Source organism: Nerophis lumbriciformis, linkage group LG24 (assembly GCF_033978685.3).
Source record: "Nerophis lumbriciformis linkage group LG24, RoL_Nlum_v2.1, whole genome shotgun sequence".
NCBI lineage: Eukaryota > Metazoa > Chordata > Actinopteri > Syngnathiformes > Syngnathidae > Nerophis > Nerophis lumbriciformis.
This window is the reverse complement of record NC_084571.2, coordinates 42,149,260-42,172,996: the sequence shown is the minus strand read 5'-3', so window position 1 is coordinate 42,172,996 and position 23,737 is coordinate 42,149,260. Positions and strand designations below refer to the sequence as shown.

General features: G+C 38.7%; 1 protein-coding gene across 1 annotated transcript in view; it reads right to left on the bottom strand.

Moving 5' to 3' along the window:
- tyk2 (tyrosine kinase 2) overlaps positions 1–23,737 on the bottom strand; it is a 68,900-nt gene that overhangs the window by 24,591 nt on the left and 20,572 nt on the right. Inside the window, 6 exon segments of the mRNA XM_072916025.1 lie at positions 2,658–2,745; positions 2,818–2,985; positions 3,054–3,169; positions 5,684–5,885; positions 18,049–18,166; positions 18,234–18,391. Of these exon segments, the coding sequence (XP_072772126.1) occupies positions 2,658–2,745; positions 2,818–2,985; positions 3,054–3,169; positions 5,684–5,885; positions 18,049–18,166; positions 18,234–18,391 (850 nt within the window).

The following is a 23,737-nucleotide window of genomic DNA, read 5'->3' as shown; positions in this document are numbered from 1 at the left end:
ACCTTTAACTTATTAACAAAAACATATATTTCATAAATAAGTAAATATAAATGATATATATGAATGAGGTAGATCCCCACGACTTGATCAATTGAAAAGTAGCTCGCCTGCAGAAAAAGTGTGAGCACCCCTGATCTAAGTTAACACACCAGGAGCTTCTCTAGTGTCAACTCAATGAAAAGAATATTAGCAAACATGCTAACAGCCAATTTTCAGATTTGCCATAGAAGTGTCAAAAGGTGCAGTGTTGCTTCATATCAGGTGTGTTCATCAACATCAACATCAGCAATGCACAACAATGTGTGAAAGGGACAGTTAGCATATCTGCTAAAGCTAAATGGTTAACTTTGGTCATGTTTTTTTGGGCTGTCAGAATGTAGCAAAGTGATAAAAACATGTACAGTACTACTGTATCTGCACAAAGTGATAAAAACATGTACAGTACTACTGTATCTGCACAAAGTGATAAAAACATGTACAGTACTACTGTATCTGCACAAAGTGATAAAAACATGTACAGTACTACTGCATCTGCAAAGTGATACAACCATGTACAGTACTACTGTATCTGCACAAAGTGATACAACCATGTACAGTACTACTGCATCTGCAAAGTGATACAACCATGTACAGTACTACTGTATCTGCACAAAGTGATACAAACATGTACAGTACTACTGTATCTGCACAAAGTGATAAAAACATGTACAGTACTACTGTATCTGCACAAAGTGATAAAAACATGTACAGTACTACTGTATCTGCACAAAGTGATAAAAACATGTACAGTACTACTGTATCTGCACAAAGTGATAAAAACATGAACAGTATTACTGTTTGTGCACAAAGTGATAAAAACATGTACAGTACTACTGTATCTGCAAAGTGATACAACCATGTACAGTACTACTGTATCTGCACAAAGTGATAAACACATCTACAGTACTACTGTATGTGCACAAAGTGATAAAAACATGTACAGTACTACTGTATCTGCAAAGTGATACAACCATGTACAGTACTACTGTATCTGCAAAGTGATACAACCATGTACAGTACTACTGTATGTGCACAAAGTGGTACTGTACTACTTCTTGTGATCTAGACCACAAGAAGTGTTTAAAATGTAGATTAAAATCATCATAGGTCATACTTGCCAACCTTGAGACCTCCGATTTCGGGAGGTGGGGGAGGGGGTGTGGGGGTGGGCGTGGTCGGGGTAGAAGGGGGCGTGGTCGGGGGCGTGGCTAAAAGGGGAGGAGTATATTTACAGCTAGAATCCACCAAGTCAAGTATTTCATATATATATATATATATATATATATATATATATATATATATATATGGGGGTGGGGGCGTGGTTGTGGGCGGGGGCGTGGTTAAGAGGGGAGGTGTATATTGACATATATATATATATATATATATATATATATATCCTGAAAATATGCAAACAAAACTGTGTTTAGATAATTGATACTTCAAACTTGCATAAATAAATCTTAAGGAATATAACATAACTTGGCTTCTGAGAGCTTCAAAATGTAATGAATAAAATGCTAAAGTTGTTGATAAACAAGAAATTATTTTAATAATTAAATATGGTCATTTTAAATGAATTATTATGATCATTTAAAATTAATTATTTCATATATGTTTATTTTAATGTATAATTCTATGGCTGGATGTAATAAGGAGTCAGAAAAAATACAAATAAAAACACAATTAATTTTGATGTTATTTCATATATATATATATATATATATATATATATATATATATATATGTATTTATTTATTTTATTATATGTATATATATATTTTAATTTTATTATATATATATGTATATATATAAATATATATATATATATATGTATGTGTGGGAAAAAAAATCACAAGACTACTTCATCTCAACAGGCCTGTTTCATGAGGGGTTCCCTCAATCATCAGGAGAAAAAAAAAATCTCCTGATGATTGAGGGAACCCCTCATGAAACAGGCCTGTAGAGATGAAGTAGTCTTGTGATTTTTTTCCCCACACATACATATATTGCGCTCTACTACGGTATCGAGCACTATTTTTTGGATAACCTTATTAAGACATATATATATATATATATATATACACATATATATATATATATATATATATATATATATATATATATATATATATATATATATATATATATAAATAAATACTTGAATTTCAGTGTTCATTTATTTACACATATACAGACACATAACACTAGATGGCGGTATTGTCCTGTTTAAGAGTGTCACAACATTGCTGTTTACGGCAGACGAACTGCTATAAGGTATACAAAAACGTGACTGCTGTTGTTGTGTGTTGTTGCCACGCTGGGAGGACGTTAATGAAACTGCCTAACAATAAACACACATAAGAAACCAAGAACTCGCCCTCCATCATTCTACAGTTATAACGTGATTGGGCAGGTATGCTGGTTATATTGTGGGTTAGCGGACTCAGGTCCTCCCGGGAGGTTTTCGGGAGAGGCGCTGAATTTCGGGAGTCTCCCGGAAAATCCAGGAGGGTTGGCAAGTATGTCATAGGTCCCCTTTAAGTGATGAGTGTGTGTGTGTGTGTGTGTGTGTGTGTGTGTGTGTGTGTGTGTGTGTGTGTGTGTGTGCGCGCTCTCACTTTCAGATCCGTTGACAGACAAGCCGTACATTAGGACCAGGTGACGGTGAGACATTTGGCTCAAGAAGCTGGCCGTTTCAAAGAAAGCCTGAAAGGTGGACAGCAAGTATGAGTTGTAGTTTATGATTAGCAGACAACATCAAGTGTCATGGCCGCTTACAAATCTGATTTCTTCATGGCTTTGTTCCAGAACCTTCAGCACCACTCGCACAGCTTGCCGTCCATCCCCGCTCACCTCGTCCTCAACCTCTTCTTCTCCTCCTCCTCCCCTGACTTGCAGCTGTCCCGAGTAGATCTTGGTTCTGGTCCCGTAACCCATATGAGGTCCCTGTCCGTAAAGCCCACACCTGGCGGCTCAGAGACATACCACACCAGAAGCAGAAAAGTTGTCCTCACCTGAATGATATCTTTGTACTTGATCTGGATGCACAGCTCTAACGTCTTTGAGGCCAGAGAGCGCACATCTGGACTGTGATCCACATTGTGTCTCTTCACCAGGAGGTTGGACAACTCTGCAGCATACCAGTCCTCACAGGTTAGATGGCAAAAATACAAACCTCAAAAGCAGTGAAGTTGTCACGTTGTGTAAATGGTCAATAAAAAGAGAATACAACAAATCCTTTTCAACTTATATTCAATTGAATAGACTGCAAAGACAAGATATTTCATGTTCACACTGACAAACTTTCTTATTTAGAATTGAATGGCAGCAACACATTGCAAAAAAGGCATTTTTACCAGTGTGTTACATGGCCTTTCCTTTTAACAACACTCAGTAAACTGAGGAGACACATTTTTGAAGTGGAATTCTTTCCCATTCTTGCTTGATGTACAGCTTAAGTTGTTCAACAGTCTCCCTTCTCATATTTTAGCCTTCATATTGCAGTCTAGTACCCACACTCTTTTACTATGAAGCCACGCTGTTGTAACACAATGCTTGGCATTGTCTTGCTGAAATAAGCAGGGGCGTCCATTATAACAATGCTTGGATGGCAACATATGTTGCTCCAAAAGCTGTATGTACCTTTCAGCATTAATGGTGCCTTCACAGATGTGTAAGTTACCCATGTCTTGGCCACTAATACACCCCCATACCATCACACATGCTGCCTTTTACACTTTCACCCTAGAACAATCCAGATGGTTCTTTTCCTCTTTGGTTTGGAGGACACAGCGTTCACAGTTTCCAAAAACAATTTCAAATGTGGACTCGTCAGACCACAGAACACTTTTCCACTTTGCATCAGTCCATCTTAGATGAGCTCGGGCCCAGCGAAGCGTTTCTGGGTGTTGTTGATAAATGGCTCTGGCTTTGCATAGTAGAGTTTTAACTTGCACTTACAGATGTAGCGACCAACTGTAGTTACTGACAGTGGTTTTCTGAAGTGTTCCTGAGCCCATGTGGTGATATCCTTTACACACTGATGTGGCTTTTTGATGCAGCACCGCCTGAGGGATCCAAGGTAACGGGCATTCAATGTTACGTGCAATGATATTACGGAGCGTAGATGGTGAAATCCCTAAATTCCTTGCAATAGCTGCTTGAGAAATGTTGTTCTTAAACAATTTGCTCAAGCATTTGTTGACAAAGTGGTGACCCTCGCCCCATCCTTGTTTGTGAAGCTGCTTTTATACCCAATCATGGCACCCACCTACTGTATTTTCCGCACTATTAGCCGCACCTAAAAACCACAAATTTACTCAAAAGCTGACAGTGCGGCTTATAACCCGGTGCGCTTTATATATGGATTAATATTAAGATTCATTTTCATAAAGTTTCGGTCTCGCAACTACGGTAAACAGCCGCCATCTTTTTTCCCCGTAGAAGAGGAAGTGCTTCTTCTTCTACGCAAGCAACCGCCAAGGTAAGCACCCGCCCCCATAGAACAGGAAGCGCTTCTTCTTCTACTGTAAGCAACCACCCGCCCCGGTAGAAGAAGAAGAAGCGAGCGGATATTACGTTTCATTTCCTTTGTGTGTTTACATCTGTAAAGACCACAAAATGGCTCCTACTAAACGACAGGGATCCGGTTCATGAAAAGACGCAATCTCTCCATCCGCACACGGACTACTATTTCACAGCAACTGCCTAAAGACTTTCAAGAAAAGCTGGCTACTTTCCGTGCATATTGTAAAAACAAGATAGCTGAAAAAAAGATCCGGCCAGAGAACATTATCAACATGGACGAGGTTCCACTGACTTTTGATATTCCTGTGAACCGCACTGTGGATACAACGGGAGCACGTACGGTGAATATTCGCACCACAGGGAATGAGAAGTCATCCTTCACTGTGGTTCTAGCTTGCCATGCTAATGGCCAGAAACTTCCACCCATGGTGATATTCAAAAGGAAGACCTTGCCAAAAGAGACCTTTCCAGCCGGCGTCATCATAAAAGCTAACTCGAAGGGATGGATGAAGAAAAGATGAGCGAGTGGTTAAGGTAAGTTTACGCGAAGAGGCCGGGTGGCTTTTTTCACGCAGCTCCGTCCATGTTGATATACGACTCCATGCGCGCCCACATCACGCTGGTTTTTAATATATTATTAAAGTTTGACTGACCTATCCGACTGTTTTAGCGCAGTTAGATGCGGCTTATAACACGGGGCGGCTTATAGGTGGACAAAGTTTTGAAATATGCCGTTCATTGAAGGCGCGGCTTTTAACCCAGGGCGGCTTATGGTGCGGAAAATACGGTATTCCCAATTAGCCTGTTCACCTGTGGGATGTTCCAAATAAGTCTTTGATGAGCATTCCTCAACTTTCTCACTCTTTTTTGCCACTTGTGCCAGCTTTTTTGAAACATGTTGCACGCATCAAATTCCAAATGAGCTAATATTTGCAAAAAATAACAACGTTTTCCAGTTCGAACGTTAAATATCTTGTCTTTGCAGTCTATTCAATTGAATATAAGTTGAAAATGATTTGTTGTATTCTCTTTTTATTGACCATTTACACAACGTGACAACTTCACTGTTTTTGGCTTTTGTAGTAGAAATAGAAGCGTAAGCGATGGAAGGACTAACCTCCTTGGCGGGGCAGGCAGCATTTTTTCACGCCGTAGCTCTCCATGCCGCATTTGAGTATGAAGTTCTTGAGGGTGTCTATGAGCTCCTTCACACTGGAGAACTCCTGGTCCCAGCCATCCAGGGAGAAGTTGGGAGCCTTGTGCTGGATACAGAACTGCTTGTGGCTTGGCGTGCATCTATTCTGTGGTTCATATTGGAGCTACAAAACAACCACCATGAGTTTGGCTTGTAAGACTTAAATGGACCTTTTAACAATGTTCTAACAGTAGTACTTAAGAGTGTTTTCAGATAAGTTATTGTTATGCTTTAAGTTGCAAGCAAAAAAAATGGAGCTACAAGCATCCCTGCCTTTAGTTGGTGTAGCAAATGGAACTTTGATCTCCATAACACCCAACCAAAACATCCAGTCTTACTGGCTAGCATTAGCTTATAGCTAGGGTTCCACATCACTCTGTTTTCCAAACATGGGAAGGACGAAAGTGAGCGTGAAGACGAAGAAGGTGATGATAGTCGTTGAATTAAATAAGAAATCATCCCCGAAAAAAATGACTTGGCGACGCAATTTGAGCGTATAACTGCTAGTCTGCACCGCAATGAAGCAGAATGAGTCACGTCAGACAATGCTGCTAAAATATCGAAAGAGCGGACATTTATCCATGAAAATATAGAAAGGCTGCTGGTGGTGTGCTTGGCGGAGAAGCGGCACAAAGGAAATACAGTAAAAATGTCCACTCCCCAAGGTAAATGCTGTACATTGTTATTACTTTACTTCATCATACTGTAGTTGTTAGTACTATATTTTATTGTATTGTTTTCTACAATATTTTTAATCAACAAATTATTTTCTATTTTTAAAAAGGCATGTCACATGTTAAAATGGTGCTGTTTTGGGTGGGCCGTGCACCAATTAATTAAATTGATTTCAATCTATATATATATATGTATATATGTATGTGTGGGGAAAAAAATCACAAGACTACTTCATCTCTACAGGCCTGTTTCATGAGGGGTTCCCTCAATCATCAGGAGATTTTAATAGAAGCATTCACATACCATGGTTTATATAGGGCACAGAGTGGGTAGGTACAGGCTGGCGTAGGGGCGTGGTGATTGGCTCATGTGTTACCTAGGAGGTGTTTCCGTCTGTGACGGCATGCTGATACAATCCGTAGGCCGTTCTCTTTGCCTACGGATCACGATTGAAGCCAACAAGCAAACCGTCAACTTCCTCGACGTCACTTTCAACCTGAGAAATAACAGCTACCAACCATTCACGAAATCTAACACAACACTCCAATACGTGCACCATGACAGCAACCACCCACCCACCACCACGAAAAGAATACCTACCGGAATTAATAAAAGGCTATCGATGCTGTCATCTAGCAAAGCTGAATTTGACCAAGCAACCCCCCCGTACCAAAAAGCCCTTGATGAAAGCGGATACAATTTCACCCTCACCTATGAACCCACGCCAGGAAACCAACCAAAAAAGAGCAGAAAACGAAACAACATCATCTAGTACAACCCCCCATACAGCAAAAACATCTCAACTAACATTGGCCACAAATTCCTCACTCTGATCGACAAACACTTTCCCAAAGGCAACACCCTAAGAAAAGTATTCAACAAGAACAACATTAAATTGAGCTACAGCTGTATGAACAATATACGACAAATTATCTCAAACCACAACAAAACAATTGCAAATGAGCCGTCGGCCCCCGGACAGAACGACTCCAAAACCAACAAAGGCTGCAACTGCCGCAAGAAACCTGATTGCCCTCTCAACGGGGGGTGCTTACAAACATCAGTTGTTTACCAATCTAAGGTAATACGCAAGGACATTAACACATCCGACACATATGTAGGATTAAACGAGGGAGAGTTTAAAACCAGATGGAACAATCACAAGGCTTCTTTCAGGAACCAAAACCTGCGGAATACTACAGAACTCAGCAAACACATTTGGGACCTCAAAGACAATAATGTTGAATATTCAATAACATGGCAAATTCTTGCATCCAGCACACCTTACAATAGTGGTAATAAAAGATGCAACCTATGCTTGAAAGAGAAACTGTTTATTATATACCGTCCAGACCTGTCATCCCTCAACAAGCGCAGCGAAATTGTAACAACATGCCGCCATAGACGGAAACACCTCCTAGGTAACACATGAGCCAATCACCACGCCCCTACGCCAGCCTGTACCCACCCACTCTGTGCCCTATATAAACCATGGTATGTGAATGCTTCTATTAAAATCTCCTGATGATTGAGGGAACCCCTCATGAAACAGGCCTGTAGAGATGAAGTAGTCTAGTGATTTTTTTCCCCACACATACATATATTGCGCTCTACTACGGTATTGAGCACTATTTTTTGGATAACCTTATTAAGATATATATATATATATATATATATATATATATATATATATATATATATATATATATATATATATATTAGGGGTGTAACGGTACGTGTATTTGTATTGAACCGTTTCGGTACGGGGGTTCCGGTTCGGCTCGGAGGTGTACCGAACGAGTTTCCACACGGACATATTGAGTAGCGTAACCCACGTTGTGTAAAGAATGCACACCGAGGCACAACACACGGCATGCTAGCAGCTAATGGGCTAGGATAGACTGACCATACGTCCTCTTTTCACCGGACATGTCCTCTTTTGCGGAGCTGTCAGGGCGGAGTTTCTTAAATGCCTCAAATGTCCGGCATTTTGAGTTAGGGTTGCGTGTATTTTCAATGTACGTTCAGGGTTAAGAAGGGGTTAAAAACAAAACAAACAGCAGCATTGGTGAGGGAGGGGCAGAGACAGAGAGAGAGAGAGAGTTATGATAAACGCGCATGCGTCGCCAGGCTCTGCTTTTTATCCATAGATTTAATTTTTTTATTATCTATAGCAGGGGTGTCAAAAGTGTGCCATTTGCGGCCCACAGCTAATGTTTTAAAGGCCCACGGCACATTCTAAAAATACTATTCAAATAAACAAAAACATGACAAAAGTGAAATAAAAAAAGCTTAAAGGTTAAATGTAATTTAGAAAAAGTTGCAATGTTGACTAATAAAACGAAGCTGTTTTTTTTCTTTCAAACTGTCATTGCTCAAAACATAATATTGAATCAAAATCAATGTTATTATGAATTATTGACCTATCCAAGGTTCCCATTACTTCACATCAAATATTACATGAAGAAAAATATTTTTGGTGGAAGATTTTGCAAATTTGGTAAATAAATAACCCCAAAATATATATTTTGTTGTTTTCTTACTGTACCGAAAATGAACCGAACCGTGACCTCTAAACCGAGGTACGTACCGAACCCAAATTTTTGTGTACCGTTACACCCCTAATATATATCCATCCATCCATCTTCTTCCGCTTATCCGAGGTCGGGTCGCGGGGGCAGCAGCCTAAGCAGGGAAGCCCAGACTTCCCTCTCCCCAGCCACTTCGTCCAGCTCTTCCTGTGGGACCCCGAGGCGTTCCCAGGCCAGCCGGGAGACATAGTCTTCCCAACGTGTCCTGGGTCTTCCCCGCGGCCTCCTACCGGTCAGACGTGCCCTAAACACCTCCCTAGGGTGGCGTTCGGGTGGCATCCTGACCAGATGCCCGAACCACCTCATCTGGCTCCTCTCCATGTGGAGGAGCAGCGGCTTTACTTTGAGCTCCTCCTGGATGACAGAGCTTCTCACCCTATCTCTAAGGGAGAGCCCCGCCACCCGGCGGAGGAAACTCATTTCGGCCGCTTGTACCCGTGATCTTGTCCTTTCGGTCATAACCCAAAGCTCATGACCATAGGTGAGGATGGGAACGTAGATCGACCAGTAAATTGAGAGCTTTGCCTTCCGGCTCAGCTCCTTCTTCACCACAACGGATCGATACAGCGTCCGCATTACTGAAGACGCCGCACCGATCCGCCTGTCCATCTCACAATCCACTCTTCCCCCACTCGTGAACAAGACTCCGAGGTACTTGAACTCCTCCACTTGGGGCAAGATCTCCTCCCCAACCCGGAGATGGCACTCCACCCTTTTCCGGGCGAGAACCATGGACTCGGACTTGGAGGTGCTGATTCTCATCCCAGTCGCTTCACACTCAGCTGCGAACCGATCCAGTGAGAGCTGAAGATCCTGGCCAGATGAAGCCATCAGGACCACATCATCTGCAAAAAGCAGAGACCTAATCCTGCAGCCACCAAACCAGATCCCCTCAACGCCTTGACTGCGCCTAGAAATTCTGTCCATAAAAGTTATGAACAGAATGGGTGACAAAGGGCAGCCTTGGCGGAGTCCAACCCTCACTGGAAACGTGTCCGACTTACTACCGGCAATGCGGACCAAGCTCTGGCACTGATCATACAGGGAGCGGACTGCCACAATCAGACAGTCCGATACCCCATACTCTCTGAGCACTCCCCACAGGACTTCCCGAGGGACACGGTCGAATGCCTTCTCCAAGTCCACAAAACACATGTAGACTGGTTGGGCAAACCCCCATGCACCCTCAAGGACCCTGCCGAGAGTATAGAGCTGGTCCACAGTTCCACGACCAGGACGAAAACCACACTGTTCCTCCTGAATCCGAGGTTCGACTATCCGGCGTAGCCTCCTCTCCAGTACACCTGAATAGACCTTACCGGGAAGGCTGAGGAGTGTGATCCCACGATAGTTAGAACACACCCTCCGGTTCCCCTTCTTAAAGAGAGGAACCACCACCCCGGTCTGCCAATCCAGTGGTACTGCCCCAGATGTCCACGCGATGCTGCAGAGTCTTGTCAACCAAGACAGCCCCACAGCATCCAGAGCCTTAAGGAACTCCGGGCGGATCTCATCTACCCCCGGGACCTTGCCACCGAGGAGCTTTTTAACTACCTCAGCAACCTCAGCCCCAGAAATAGGAGAGCCCACCACAGACTTCCCAGGCACTGCTTCCTCATAGGAAGGAAGACGTGTTGGTGGGATTGAGGAGGTGTTCGAAGTATTCCCTCCACCGATCCACAACATCCGCAGTCGAGGTCAGCAGAACACCATCCTCGCCATACACGGTGTTGATAGTGCACTGCTTTCCCTTCCTGAGGGGAGAGGGAAGTCTGGGCTTCCCTGCTTAGGCTGCTGCCCCCGCGACCCGACCTCGGATAAGCGGAAGAAGATGGATGGATGGATTATGGTGGTACTTGGACAGCCAAGTTTTTCCTGAGGTGGTACTTGGCGAAAACAGTTTGAGAACTACGGACTTAAAGTATAACAATTAGCCGAGAGAAAGCTCTTATCTCAAAACAGACTCTAAGTTGGAGCATTCTTAAGTTGAGGTACCACAGTGGATCAAGTGCACAGTGCTTCTTAAACGCAAACACTTGTGGCAGACCTGGGCAAAATGTGGCCTGCGGACCGCATATTTTTTTTTTTTTTAGACCTTTAAGATGAAAAGTGTATTTGCCATTATGATGTGCAGTCATGTTTTTAAATGACTAAGTCTTGAACTATAGAAAGTATTTCAATGGTTGAAATGTGCACTTTAGAGTGTTCTAGGAGTTATTACAGTAATCTAGGTCACAGCAGCTCAGACCAGGAACAAAGCAGAGTGGGCGGGGCTTGTTTTCAGATGTGGAAGCACATTTGTACGTGATAATATATCATATTGTAGGTGTTTCTTACACTTTGCATTCATATTTTGCTGTTTGTTACATTTTGTTGTGTTTTGCTTGATTGTAAAAGATACACAACTATGAAGGAGCTGGTCTGAGAAGTAAAATATGTTGTTAATATTCAGTCTTTTATTGTTCATAGTTAATATTGTAAATCCCACTTTCTTTATTTTCATGTACATTTTGGGTGTCCCATTCAGTAAAAAACTGTAAAATTCCATTACTCTTTTTTAGAACTCTATGGGACATTGTGACTTTTGGTATTAGTGTTCCTAAAATGTTGATAATAGATGTATCGGTAATTATTATCAATATTAATGATCAATAGTGTTATTTCTATATTTCTTGGTATTCTTATTGCTCTATTTGTAGTGTAATAATGTTCATGGTCATTTATGTGTTACAACTATCTACTTCATTAACTTTGCTCAAATGTTTGCTATCATATTTGTATACATCACATTTGCTGATGTTCTGTTGTTGTTGTTTTTTTTTTTTTTACTGTCGAGGAGCTGGTATGAGAAGTAAAAGATGTTGTTAATATTCAGTGTTTTATTGTTCATAGTTAATATAGTAAATCCCACTTTCTTTATTTTCATGAACATTTTGGGTGTCCCATTCAGTAAAAAACTGTAATTCTATTCCGTTTTTTTGAGGTGGTCTGTCATAACTTTTTTAGAACTCCATCAGGCATTGTGACTTTTGCTATTAATGTTCCTGGAAAAAAGGGAGCCAAACACACATACTGTACATCTAAATGTGTATATATCATTTATACACACATACTGTACATCTAAATGTGTATATATCATTTATACACACATACTGTACATCTAAATGTGTATATATCATTTATACACACATACTGTACATCTAAATGTGTATATATCATTTATACACACATACTGTACATCTAAATGTGTATATATCAATTATATACACATACTGTACATCTAACTGTGTATATATCATTTATACACACATACTGTACATCTAAATGTGTATATATCATTTATACACACATACTGTACATCTAAATGTGTATATATCATTTATACACACATACTGTACATCTAAATGTGTATATATCAATTATATACACATACTGTACATCTAACTGTGTATATATCATTTATACACACATACTGTACATCTAAATGTGTATATATCATTTATACACACATACTGTACATCTAAATGTGTATATATCATTTATACACACATACTGTACATCTAAATGTGTATATATCATTTATACACACATACTGTACATCTAAATGTGTATATATCATTTATACACACATACTGTACATCTAAATGTGTACATATCATTCATACACACATACTGTACATCTAAATGTGTATATATCATTTATACACACATACTGTACATCTAAATGTGTACATATCATTCATACACACATACTGTACATCTAAATGTGTATATATCATTTATACACACATACTGTACAGCTAAATGAGTATATATATCATTTATACACACATACTGTACATCTAAATGTGTATATATCATTTATACACACATACTGTACATCTAAATGTGTATATATCATTTATACACACATACTGTACATCTAAATGTGTACATATCATTCATACACACATACTGTACATCTAAATGTGTATATATCATTTATACACACATACTGTACATCTAAATGTGTACATATCATTCATACACACATACTGTACATCTAAATGTGTATATATCATTTATACACACATACTGTACAGCTAAATGAGTATATATATCATTTATACACACATACTGTACATCTAAATGTGTATATATCATTTATACACACACACTGTACATCTAAATGTGTATATATATCATTTATACACACATACTGTACATCTAAATGTGTATATCTCATTTATACACATACTGTACATCTAAATGTGTATATATCATTTATACACACACACTGTACATCTAAATGTGTATATATATCATTTATACACACATACTGTACATCTAAATGTGTATATATCATTTATACACACATACTGTACATCTAAATGTGTATATATCATGTATACACACATACTGTACATCTAAATGTGTATATATCATGTATACACACATACTGTACATCTAAATGTGTATATATCATTTATACACACATACTGTACATCTAACTGTGTATATATCATTCATACACACATACTGTACATCTAAATGTGTATATATCATTTATACACACATACTGTACATCTAAATGTGTATATATCATTTATACACACATACTGTACAGCTAAATGTGCATATATCATTTATACACACATACTGTACATCTAAATGTGTATATATCAATTATATACACATACTGTACATCTAACTGTGTATATATCATTTATACACACATACTGTACATCTAAATGTGTATATATCATTTATACACACATACTGTACATCTAAATGTGTATATATCATTTATACACACATACTGTACATCTAAATGTGTATATATCATTTATACACACATACTGTACATCTAAATGTGTACATATCATTCATACACACATACTGTACATCTAAATGTGTATATATCATTTATACACACATACTGTACAGCTAAATGAGTATATATCATTTATACACACATACTGTACATCTAAATGTGTATATATCATTTATACACACATACTGTACATCTAAATGTGTATATATCATTTATACACACACACTGTACATCTAAATGTGTATATATATCATTTATACACACATACTGTACATCTAAATGTGTATATATCATGTATACACACATACTGTACATCTAAATGTGTATATATCATTTATACACACATACTGTACATCTAACTGTGTATATATCATTCATACACACATACTGTACATCTAAATGTGTATATATCATTTATACACACATACTGTACATCTAAATGTGTATATATCATTTATACACACATACTGTACATCTAAATGTGTATATATCATTTATACACACATACTGTACATCTAAATGTGTATATATCATTTATACACACATACTGTACATCTAAATGTGTATATATCATTTATACACACATACTGTACATCTAAATGTGTACATATCATTCATACACACATACTGTACATCTAAATGTGTATATATCATTTATACACACATACTGTACATCTAAATGTGTACATATCATTCATACACACATACTGTACATCTAAATGTGTATATATCATTTATACACACATACTGTACAGCTAAATGAGTATATATATCATTTATACACACATACTGTACATCTAAATGTGTATATATCATTTATACACACACACTGTACATCTAAATGTGTATATATATCATTTATACACACATACTGTACATCTAAATGTGTATATCTCATTTATACACATACTGTACATCTAAATGTGTATATATCATTTATACACACACACTGTACATCTAAATGTGTATATATATCATTTATACACACATACTGTACATCTAAATGTGTATATATCATTTATACACACATACTGTACATCTAAATGTGTATATATCATTTATACACACATACTGTACATCTAAATGTGTATATATCATTTATACACACATACTGTACATCTAAATGTGTATATATCATTTATACACACATACTGTACAGCTAAATGTGCATATATCATTTATACACACATACTGTACATCTAAATGTGTATATATCAATTATATACACATACTGTACATCTAACTGTGTATATATCATTTATACACACATACTGTACATCTAAATGTGTATATATCATTTATACACACATACTGTACATCTAAATGTGTACATATCATTCATACACACATACTGTACATCTAAATGTGTATATATCATTTATACACACATACTGTACATCTAAATGTGTATATATCAATTATATACACATACTGTACATCTAACTGTGTATATATCATTTATACACACATACTGTACATCTAAATGTGTATATATCATTTATACACACATACTGTACAGCTAAATGTGCATATATCATTTATACACACATACTGTACATCTAAATGTGTATATATCAATTATATACACATACTGTACATCTAACTGTGTATATATCATTTATACACACATACTGTACATCTAAATGTGTATATATCATTTATACACACATACTGTACAGCTAAATGTGCATATATCATTTATACACACATACTGTACATCTAAATGTGTATATATCAATTATATACACATACTGTACATCTAACTGTGTATATATCATTTATACACACATACTGTACATCTAAATGTGTATATATCATTTATACACACATACTGTACAGCTAAATGTGCATATATCATTTATACACACATACTGTACATCTAAATGTGTATATATCAATTATATACACATACTGTACATCTAACTGTGTATATATCATTTATACACACATACTGTACATCTAAATGTGTATATATCATTTATACACACATACTGTACATCTAAATGTGTACATATCATTCATACACACATACTGTACATCTAAATGTGTATATATCATTTATACACACATACTGTACAGCTAAATGAGTATATATATCATTTATACACACATACTGTACATCTAAATGTGTATATATCATTTATACACACACACTGTACATCTAAATGTGTATATATATCATTTATACACACATACTGTACATCTAAATGTGTATATCTCATTTATACACATACTGTACATCTAAATGTGTATATATCATTTATACACACATACTGTACATCTAAATGTGTATATATCATGTATACACACATACTGTACATCTAAATGTGTATATATCATTTATACACACATACTGTACATCTAACTGTGTATATATCATTCATACACACATACTGTACATCTAAATGTGTATATATCATTTATACACACATACTGTACATCTAAATGTGTATATATCATTTATACACACATACTGTACATCTAAATGTGTATATATCATTTATACACACATACTGTACATCTAAATGTGCATATATCATTTATACACACATACTGTACATCTAAATGTGTATATATCATTTATACACACATACTGTACATCTAAATGTGTATATATCATTTATACACACATACTGTACATCTAAATGTGTATATATCATTTATACACACATACTGTACATCTAAATGTGTATATATCATTTATACACACATACTGTACATCTAAATGTGTGTATATCATTTATACACACATACTGTACATCTAAATGTGTATATATCATTTATACACACATACTGTACATCTAAATGTGTGTATATCATTTATACACACATACTGTACAGCTAAATGTGTACCGTATTTTCCGCACTATTAGCCGCACCTAAAAACCACAAATTTACTCAAAAGCTGACAGTGCGGCTTATAACCCGGTGCGCTTTATATATGGATTAATATTAAGATTCATTTTCATAAAGTTTCGGTCTCGCAACTACGGGAAACAGCCGCCATCTTTTTTCCCCGTAGAAGAGGAAGTGCTTCTTCTTCTACGCAAGCAACCGCCAAGGTAAGCACCCGCCCCCATAGAACAGGAAGCGCTTCTTCTTCTACTGTAAGCAACCACCCGCCCGCGTAGAAGAAGAAGAAGCGCGCGGATATTACGTTTCATTTCCTTTGTGTGTTTACATCTGTAAAGACCACAAAATGGCTCCTACTAAGCGACAGGTTTCCGGTTCATGAAAAGACGCAATCTCTCCATCCGCACACGGACTACTATTTCACAGCAACTGCCTAAAGACTTTCAAGAAAAGCTGGCTACTTTCCGTGCATATTGTAAAAACAAGATAGCTGAAAAAAAGATCCGGCCAGAGAACATTATCAACATGGACGAGGTTCCACTGACTTTTGATATTCCTGTGAACCGCACTGTGGATACAACGGGAGCACGTACGGTGAATATTCGCACCACAGGGAATGAGAAGTCATCCTTCACTGTGGTTCTAGCTTGCCATGCTAATGGCCAGAAACTTCCACCCATGGTGATATTCAAAAGGAAGACCTTGCCAAAAGAGACCTTTCCAGCCGGCGTCATCATAAAAGCTAACTCGAAGGGATGGATGAAGAAAAGATGAGCGAGTGGTTAAGGTAAGTTTACGCGAAGAGGCCGGGTGGCTTTTTTCACGCAGCTCCGTCCATGTTGATATACGACTCCATGCGCGCCCACATCACGCTGGTTTTAATATATTATTAAAGTTTGACTGACCTATCTGACTGTTTTTTTGACATTCCTTTAGCGCAGTTAGATGCGGCTTATAACACGGGGCGGCTTATAGGTGGACAAAGTTTTGAAATATGCCGTTCATTGAAGGCGCGGCTTATAACCCAGGGCGCCTTATGGTGCGGAAAATACGGTACACACATACTGTACATCTAAATGTGTATATATCATTTATACACACACACACACACACACACACATTGGCCCCCCAGACACATTTTTTCTGTCAATGAGTGAAAATATTTGCCCATCTCTGACTTGTGGCGTGGGCCAACACAGTTAATTAGCGTTAATAAAGCTAAGTGGAAGCAGTACGGCTTATAAAAAGCAGCAGTGTTACGACTAAGAATAGGACAATAAACATTCAATGCACTCTTGTGGTACCTTTGAAACTATTTTAAATGTGTTCCCCCTATAAAGCGCGCCGTGACTCACCTGGTTCTTGTCGAGCACAGCCAGGATAATTCTGTCATAGAAGAGAACACTCCAGCGCACGAGACAAGCTCCTTCGCCTGGCGCCTCCTTTCTCAACTTGAGTCGCACAAAGTCATCACTGGAAACACAACATCTTTCATGAGAGCTTATGTGTGACGGCGTGAGGGGGAAGCAAAACAACTCACTGCATGGGTCCATGCAGGCCATTAGCTTCACTCAGCAGCACCCTGGGGGGCGCCACGTCGTGACAGAGATAGTGGTGGGCGTCCGCAGTCAGCCGGTAGTAGCCATCTAGCAGCGAGATGAAGGAGCGGGCCTCCAGGCTGGAGCTCATCTCAACCTCCTACGTGCACATTCACAAAGACACGGCTTACAAGCCACCTACACACGTTGTAAACACACCACCACGCCAGCAGCACAGCGTCACCTCCAACATGTGCATTGGACAATCAATATTTAGGCATCAGTAGAAACTCTGCTTTGGGCCATTGCCTCTTTTATGGTTATTAGAGATGCGCGGTTTGCGGGCACAACCGCGGAGTCCGCATTTTGACGTGTAACTGTAACTACAACATAACTACATCAGTAGATGCAATGTATACACATATGGTACCATTTAATATATATATATGCGCCGTATTTTTCGGAGTATAAGTCGCTCCGGCCGAAAATGCATAATAAAGAAGGGGAAAAACATATATAAGTCGCACTGGAGTATAAGTCGCATTTTTGGGGTAAATGTATTTGATAAAAGCCAACACCAAGAATAGACATTTGAAATGCAATTTAAAATAAATGAAGAATAGTGAACAACAGGCTGAATAAGTGTACGTTATATGAGGCATAAATAACCAACTGGTATGTTAACGTAACATATTATGGTAAGAGTCATTCAAATAACTATAACATATAGAACATGCTATACAATCTGTCACTCCTAATCACTAAATCCCATGAAATCTTATACGTCTAGTCTCTTACGTGAATGAGATCAATAATATTATTTGATATTTTACGCCAATGTGTTAATCATTTCACAAACTATGAAAGAAACTGCCACTTATAGTCCGAAAAATACGGTACTTCATTTGAATTATTTATTTGAATACACACCGGTTATACTTCAACTAGGGGTGTAACGGTACCAGTGACGTGCGGTGAGGTTGATGGCTGGTGAGGCACTGACTTCATCACAGTCAGATTTACAAACATATGAACCCTAAAGAGTATCTTATTCACCATTTGATTGGCAGCAGTTAACGGGTTATGTTTAAAAGCTCATACCAGCATTCTTCCCTGCTTGGCACTCAGCATCAAGGCTTGGAATTGGGGGTCAAATCACCAAAAATGATTCCCAGGCGCGGCGCCGCTGCTGCCCACTGCTCCCCTCACCTCCCAGGGGGTGAACAAGGGGATGGGTCAAATGCAGACGACAAATTTCATTACACCTAGTGTGTGTGTGACAATCATTGCTACTTTAACTTAACTTTAACTTTACACATACAAACTGTAGCACACAAAAAAGCACATTTAATAAAAAAAACGTTATTATGGTCTTACCTTTACTTATAAATTAAGTCCATGCGCCGCAACTAAAGCCCTCACTTCAACTTTCCACGTGCAAGATTGAATCTATTTAAAAAAGTGTAACCGAGGGTTTATAAATGTGGCCTATACTGTATGAAACTACAAAATAACAAACACGGAGGCTCCAGTTTACACGAGGACCACTTTATTTACCTTCTTTCAAAAACCTCCGCAACGTGACATCACTTCCGCTCTTAGCGCCTTCAAAATAAGAGCTCAAGGCATATACTGTATAACAGCGCATAACAGGAACTTAACATCACAAAGAGGAACGCCCATGAAAATAGGTTACAAAAGTTATTTAATTAGAAGCCAAAAAGTGCAAAAACAATAATGTTCGTGTTGGAAGAGTTGTGAATTAGATACACCTGCAGTCTGCAGGTGTACCTAATTTTGTGGCCCTGCAGTCATTCACAACTCCTCCAACACGAACATTATTGTTTTTGCACTTTTTGGCTTCTTATGAAATAACTTTTTTAAATAGATTCAATCTTGCACGTGGAAAGTTTAAGTGTGGGCTTTAGTTGATATAACAATTCCACGGCGGGGGTGCAGGAGGCGGGGCTACTGGAGCCTCAGCCAGTGCGTCTTTTGCAGCCGTTTTATGATCGCTCAGCACAAGAAATACGTTACACACATACAGTTGTTGACAAAATACACTGTACATTATATACCTCAGCTAACTAAACTATGGAAATGTATAATATAGTTCATATAGCAATACAGTCTCACTGCACAGCAGGCCAGCAGTTAGCCGAGTCCGGAATCCATGTTGAGGCACTGAGTGACGTGCCTCAACTGGCTGCTGTTCACTGCACCGTCTCTTCTCAGTATTTGAACGGCAAATGTGAAAATTCAGCAATTTTGAATAAAAATAATCTAAAACTGGTGAAGTTAAATGGAAAATAACTTTATAGTATAATCACTGAATACATATAACAATTTTTTATTTTTTTTTATTTTTACATTTTTTTTCTTTCCATGATGGCAGGTGAGGCCCCGCCTCACCTGCCTCTAGTGACTGCACGTCACTGAACGGTACGTGTATTTGTATCGAACCGTTTCGGTACGGGGGTTCCGGTTCGGTTCGGAAGTGTACCGAACGAGTTTCCACACGGCCATATTAAGTAGCGTAACGCAGGTTGTGTAAACAATGCACACCGAGGCACAACACACTAGCAGAAAAAGTTGCAATGTTGACTAATAAAACAAAGCTGTTTTTTTCTTTTCTTTCAAACTGTCATTGCTCAAAACATAATATTGAATCAAAATCAATGTTATTATGAATTATTGACCTATGCAAGGTTCCCATTACTTCACATCAAATATTACATGAAGAAAAATATTTCTGGTGGAAGATTTTGCAAATTTGGTAAATAAATAACCCAAAAATGTATATTTTGTTGTTTTCTTACTGTACCGAAAATGAACCGAACTGTGACCTCTAAACCGAGGTACGTACCGAACCGAACTTTTTGTGTACCGTTACACCCCTAACTTCAACAGCTACGTAAATGTACTTTATTTGAGTTTATTACACAGTGGTTATACCTCAAATGCTAATTAGCGTTATTTATTTCAGTTTATTACACAGCGGTTATACTTAATAAGCTAAGTATGAAAGTTTGACCAATTCCTTTGTTGCAGAAGAGTTTCATTATTGGTTCTATGGATACCATCACACTTTTCTTTATACGGTGGCATCACTCCACAGTTGTGTTTTGCCTTTTCCTTGTTTGGCGAGTCCACCGCAGAAGATCACTATTGACGGATAAAGAGGGGAAGGTGTGATGATAACCATAGAGTCAGAAACCAATTCTGTCATGCGTATAAAAGGTGACAATATTGCTCAGCAAACCCCTCTGTGCTCGCTCACTTGCAAAAATCTGATTACAGTATTTTTCAAACTATAAGTCGCAGTTTTTTTTCATAGTTTGGCCGGGGGTGCGACTTATGTGTGAAATGATGAACACATTAGCGTAAAATATCAAATAATATTATTGATGTCATTGACGTAAGAGACTAGACGTATAAGATTTCATGGGATTTAGCGATTAGGAGTGACAGATTGTATAGCATGTTCTATATGTTATAGTTATTTGAATGACTCTTACCATAATATGTTACGTTAACATACCAGTTGGTTATTTATGCCTCATATAACGTACACTTATTCAGCCTGTTGTTCACTATTCTTCATTTATTTTAAATTGCCTTTCAAATGTCTATTCTTGCTGTTGGCTTTTATCAAATACATTTCCCCAAAAAATGCGACTTAAACTCCAGTGAGACTTGTATATGTTTTTTTCCTTCTTTATTATGCATTTTCGGCCGGTGCGACTTATACTCCGGAGCCACTTATACTCCGAAAAATAAGGTACCGTATTTTTCAGACTATAAAGGCACACTTAAAATCCTTTCAATTTCTCAAAACCCGACAGTGCGCCTTATAACCCGGTCCGCCTAATGTACAGAATAATTCTGGTTGTGCTTACCGACCTCGAAGCAATTTTATTTGGTACATGGTGTGTGTTGTCTGTCTATCTGTGTTGGCCCTGCGATGAGGTAGCGACTTGTCCAGGGTGTACCCCGCCTTCCGCCCGATTGTAGCTGAGATAGGCTCCAGCGCCCCCCGCGACCCCGAAGGGAATAAGCGGTAGAAAATGGATGGATGGATGGACATGGTGTAATGATAAGTGCGACCAGTAGATGGCAGTCACACATAAGAGATACGTGTAGACTGCAATATGACTCAAGTAAACAACACCAAAACTTTAAATGTTCCATTGAAAATAAAGAGCATTACACACAACGCTCAAAAATCTTTCAAAATGTTTTTAGTATGACTTTGAAGCCGCACCGCTTGATGGTCTGTCGGCCCATTTTGTCTACCGTAGTCAGAGATACAAGTAGTCTGTCAGTCAGTCTGTCTGTCTGTCTGAAAAACAGACAGACAGACAGACAGACAGTCTGTCTGTGTACCGCAAAATGGCACCCTGCTCAGTGGCCTAGTGGTTAGAGTGTCCGCCCTGAGATGGGTAGGTCGTGAGTTCAAACCCCGGCCGAGTCATACCAAAGACTATAAAAATGGGAGCCATTACCTCCCTGCTTAGCACTCAGCATCAAGGCTTGGAATTGGGGGTTAAATCACCAAAATGATTCCTGAGCACAGCCACCGCTGCTGCTCACTGCTCCCCTCATCCCCAGGGGGTGAACAAGGGGATGGGTCAAATGCAGAGGACAGATTTCACCACACCTCGTGTGTGTGTGACTATCATTGCTACTTTAACTTTAACATATTATCTGGTGTTTTGTTTCACAATATTATGCAAAACCAACTTCTAGTACCTGCTGATCTGTATTTGGGATTTGCATAAGTCCTGAAAAGTTGTGCATGTCTGCCTTTGTAGTCCGTGCCGACACCGTAGTGGATAAGCTTCTTCTTTTCCTCTATCTTCTTGTTATGTGACATTCATCCTCCACTGTTGCCATTTATAATATAAAGTAGTGTAAAGTTCTTACTTATATCTGTCAGTAAACTCACCATGAAAGCACTAAAACATACCGGTGTAGTGACTTTACATTATTCACCCAAGGAACTTTACTTATTAGAGAGTTCCGGTCACGGGACACATTTCGAGCGTTGTTGTTGCACTAGTGAGCCACGGATGAGGAGATGCTGCTCCGTTATTGATTGAAGTAAAGTGTGAATGTCATTAAAACAGTTAGTGCCATCCACTCCCCCTGTCCTTGCACGCTACACCGCTACAACAAAGATGACACTGTCCAAGTGGAGGCACGTGAATAAGACGCATCCTGAAGAGACTGTCAGAAAGTGAGTTGAAGATGATGTGTAAAACATCATCTATGCAACATTTTGAGCAAATAACCACCATTACATGTTATGTAGACCAGTGATTTTCAACCTTTGTTGAGCCAAGGCACATTTTTTGCGTCGAAAAAACACGGAGGCACACCACCAGCAGAAATCGTTAAAAAACTAAACCCAGTTGACAGTAAAAAGTCGTTGTCGCAATTGTTGGATATGACTCTAAAGCATAACCAAGCATGCATCACTATAGCTCTTGTCTCAAAGTAGGTG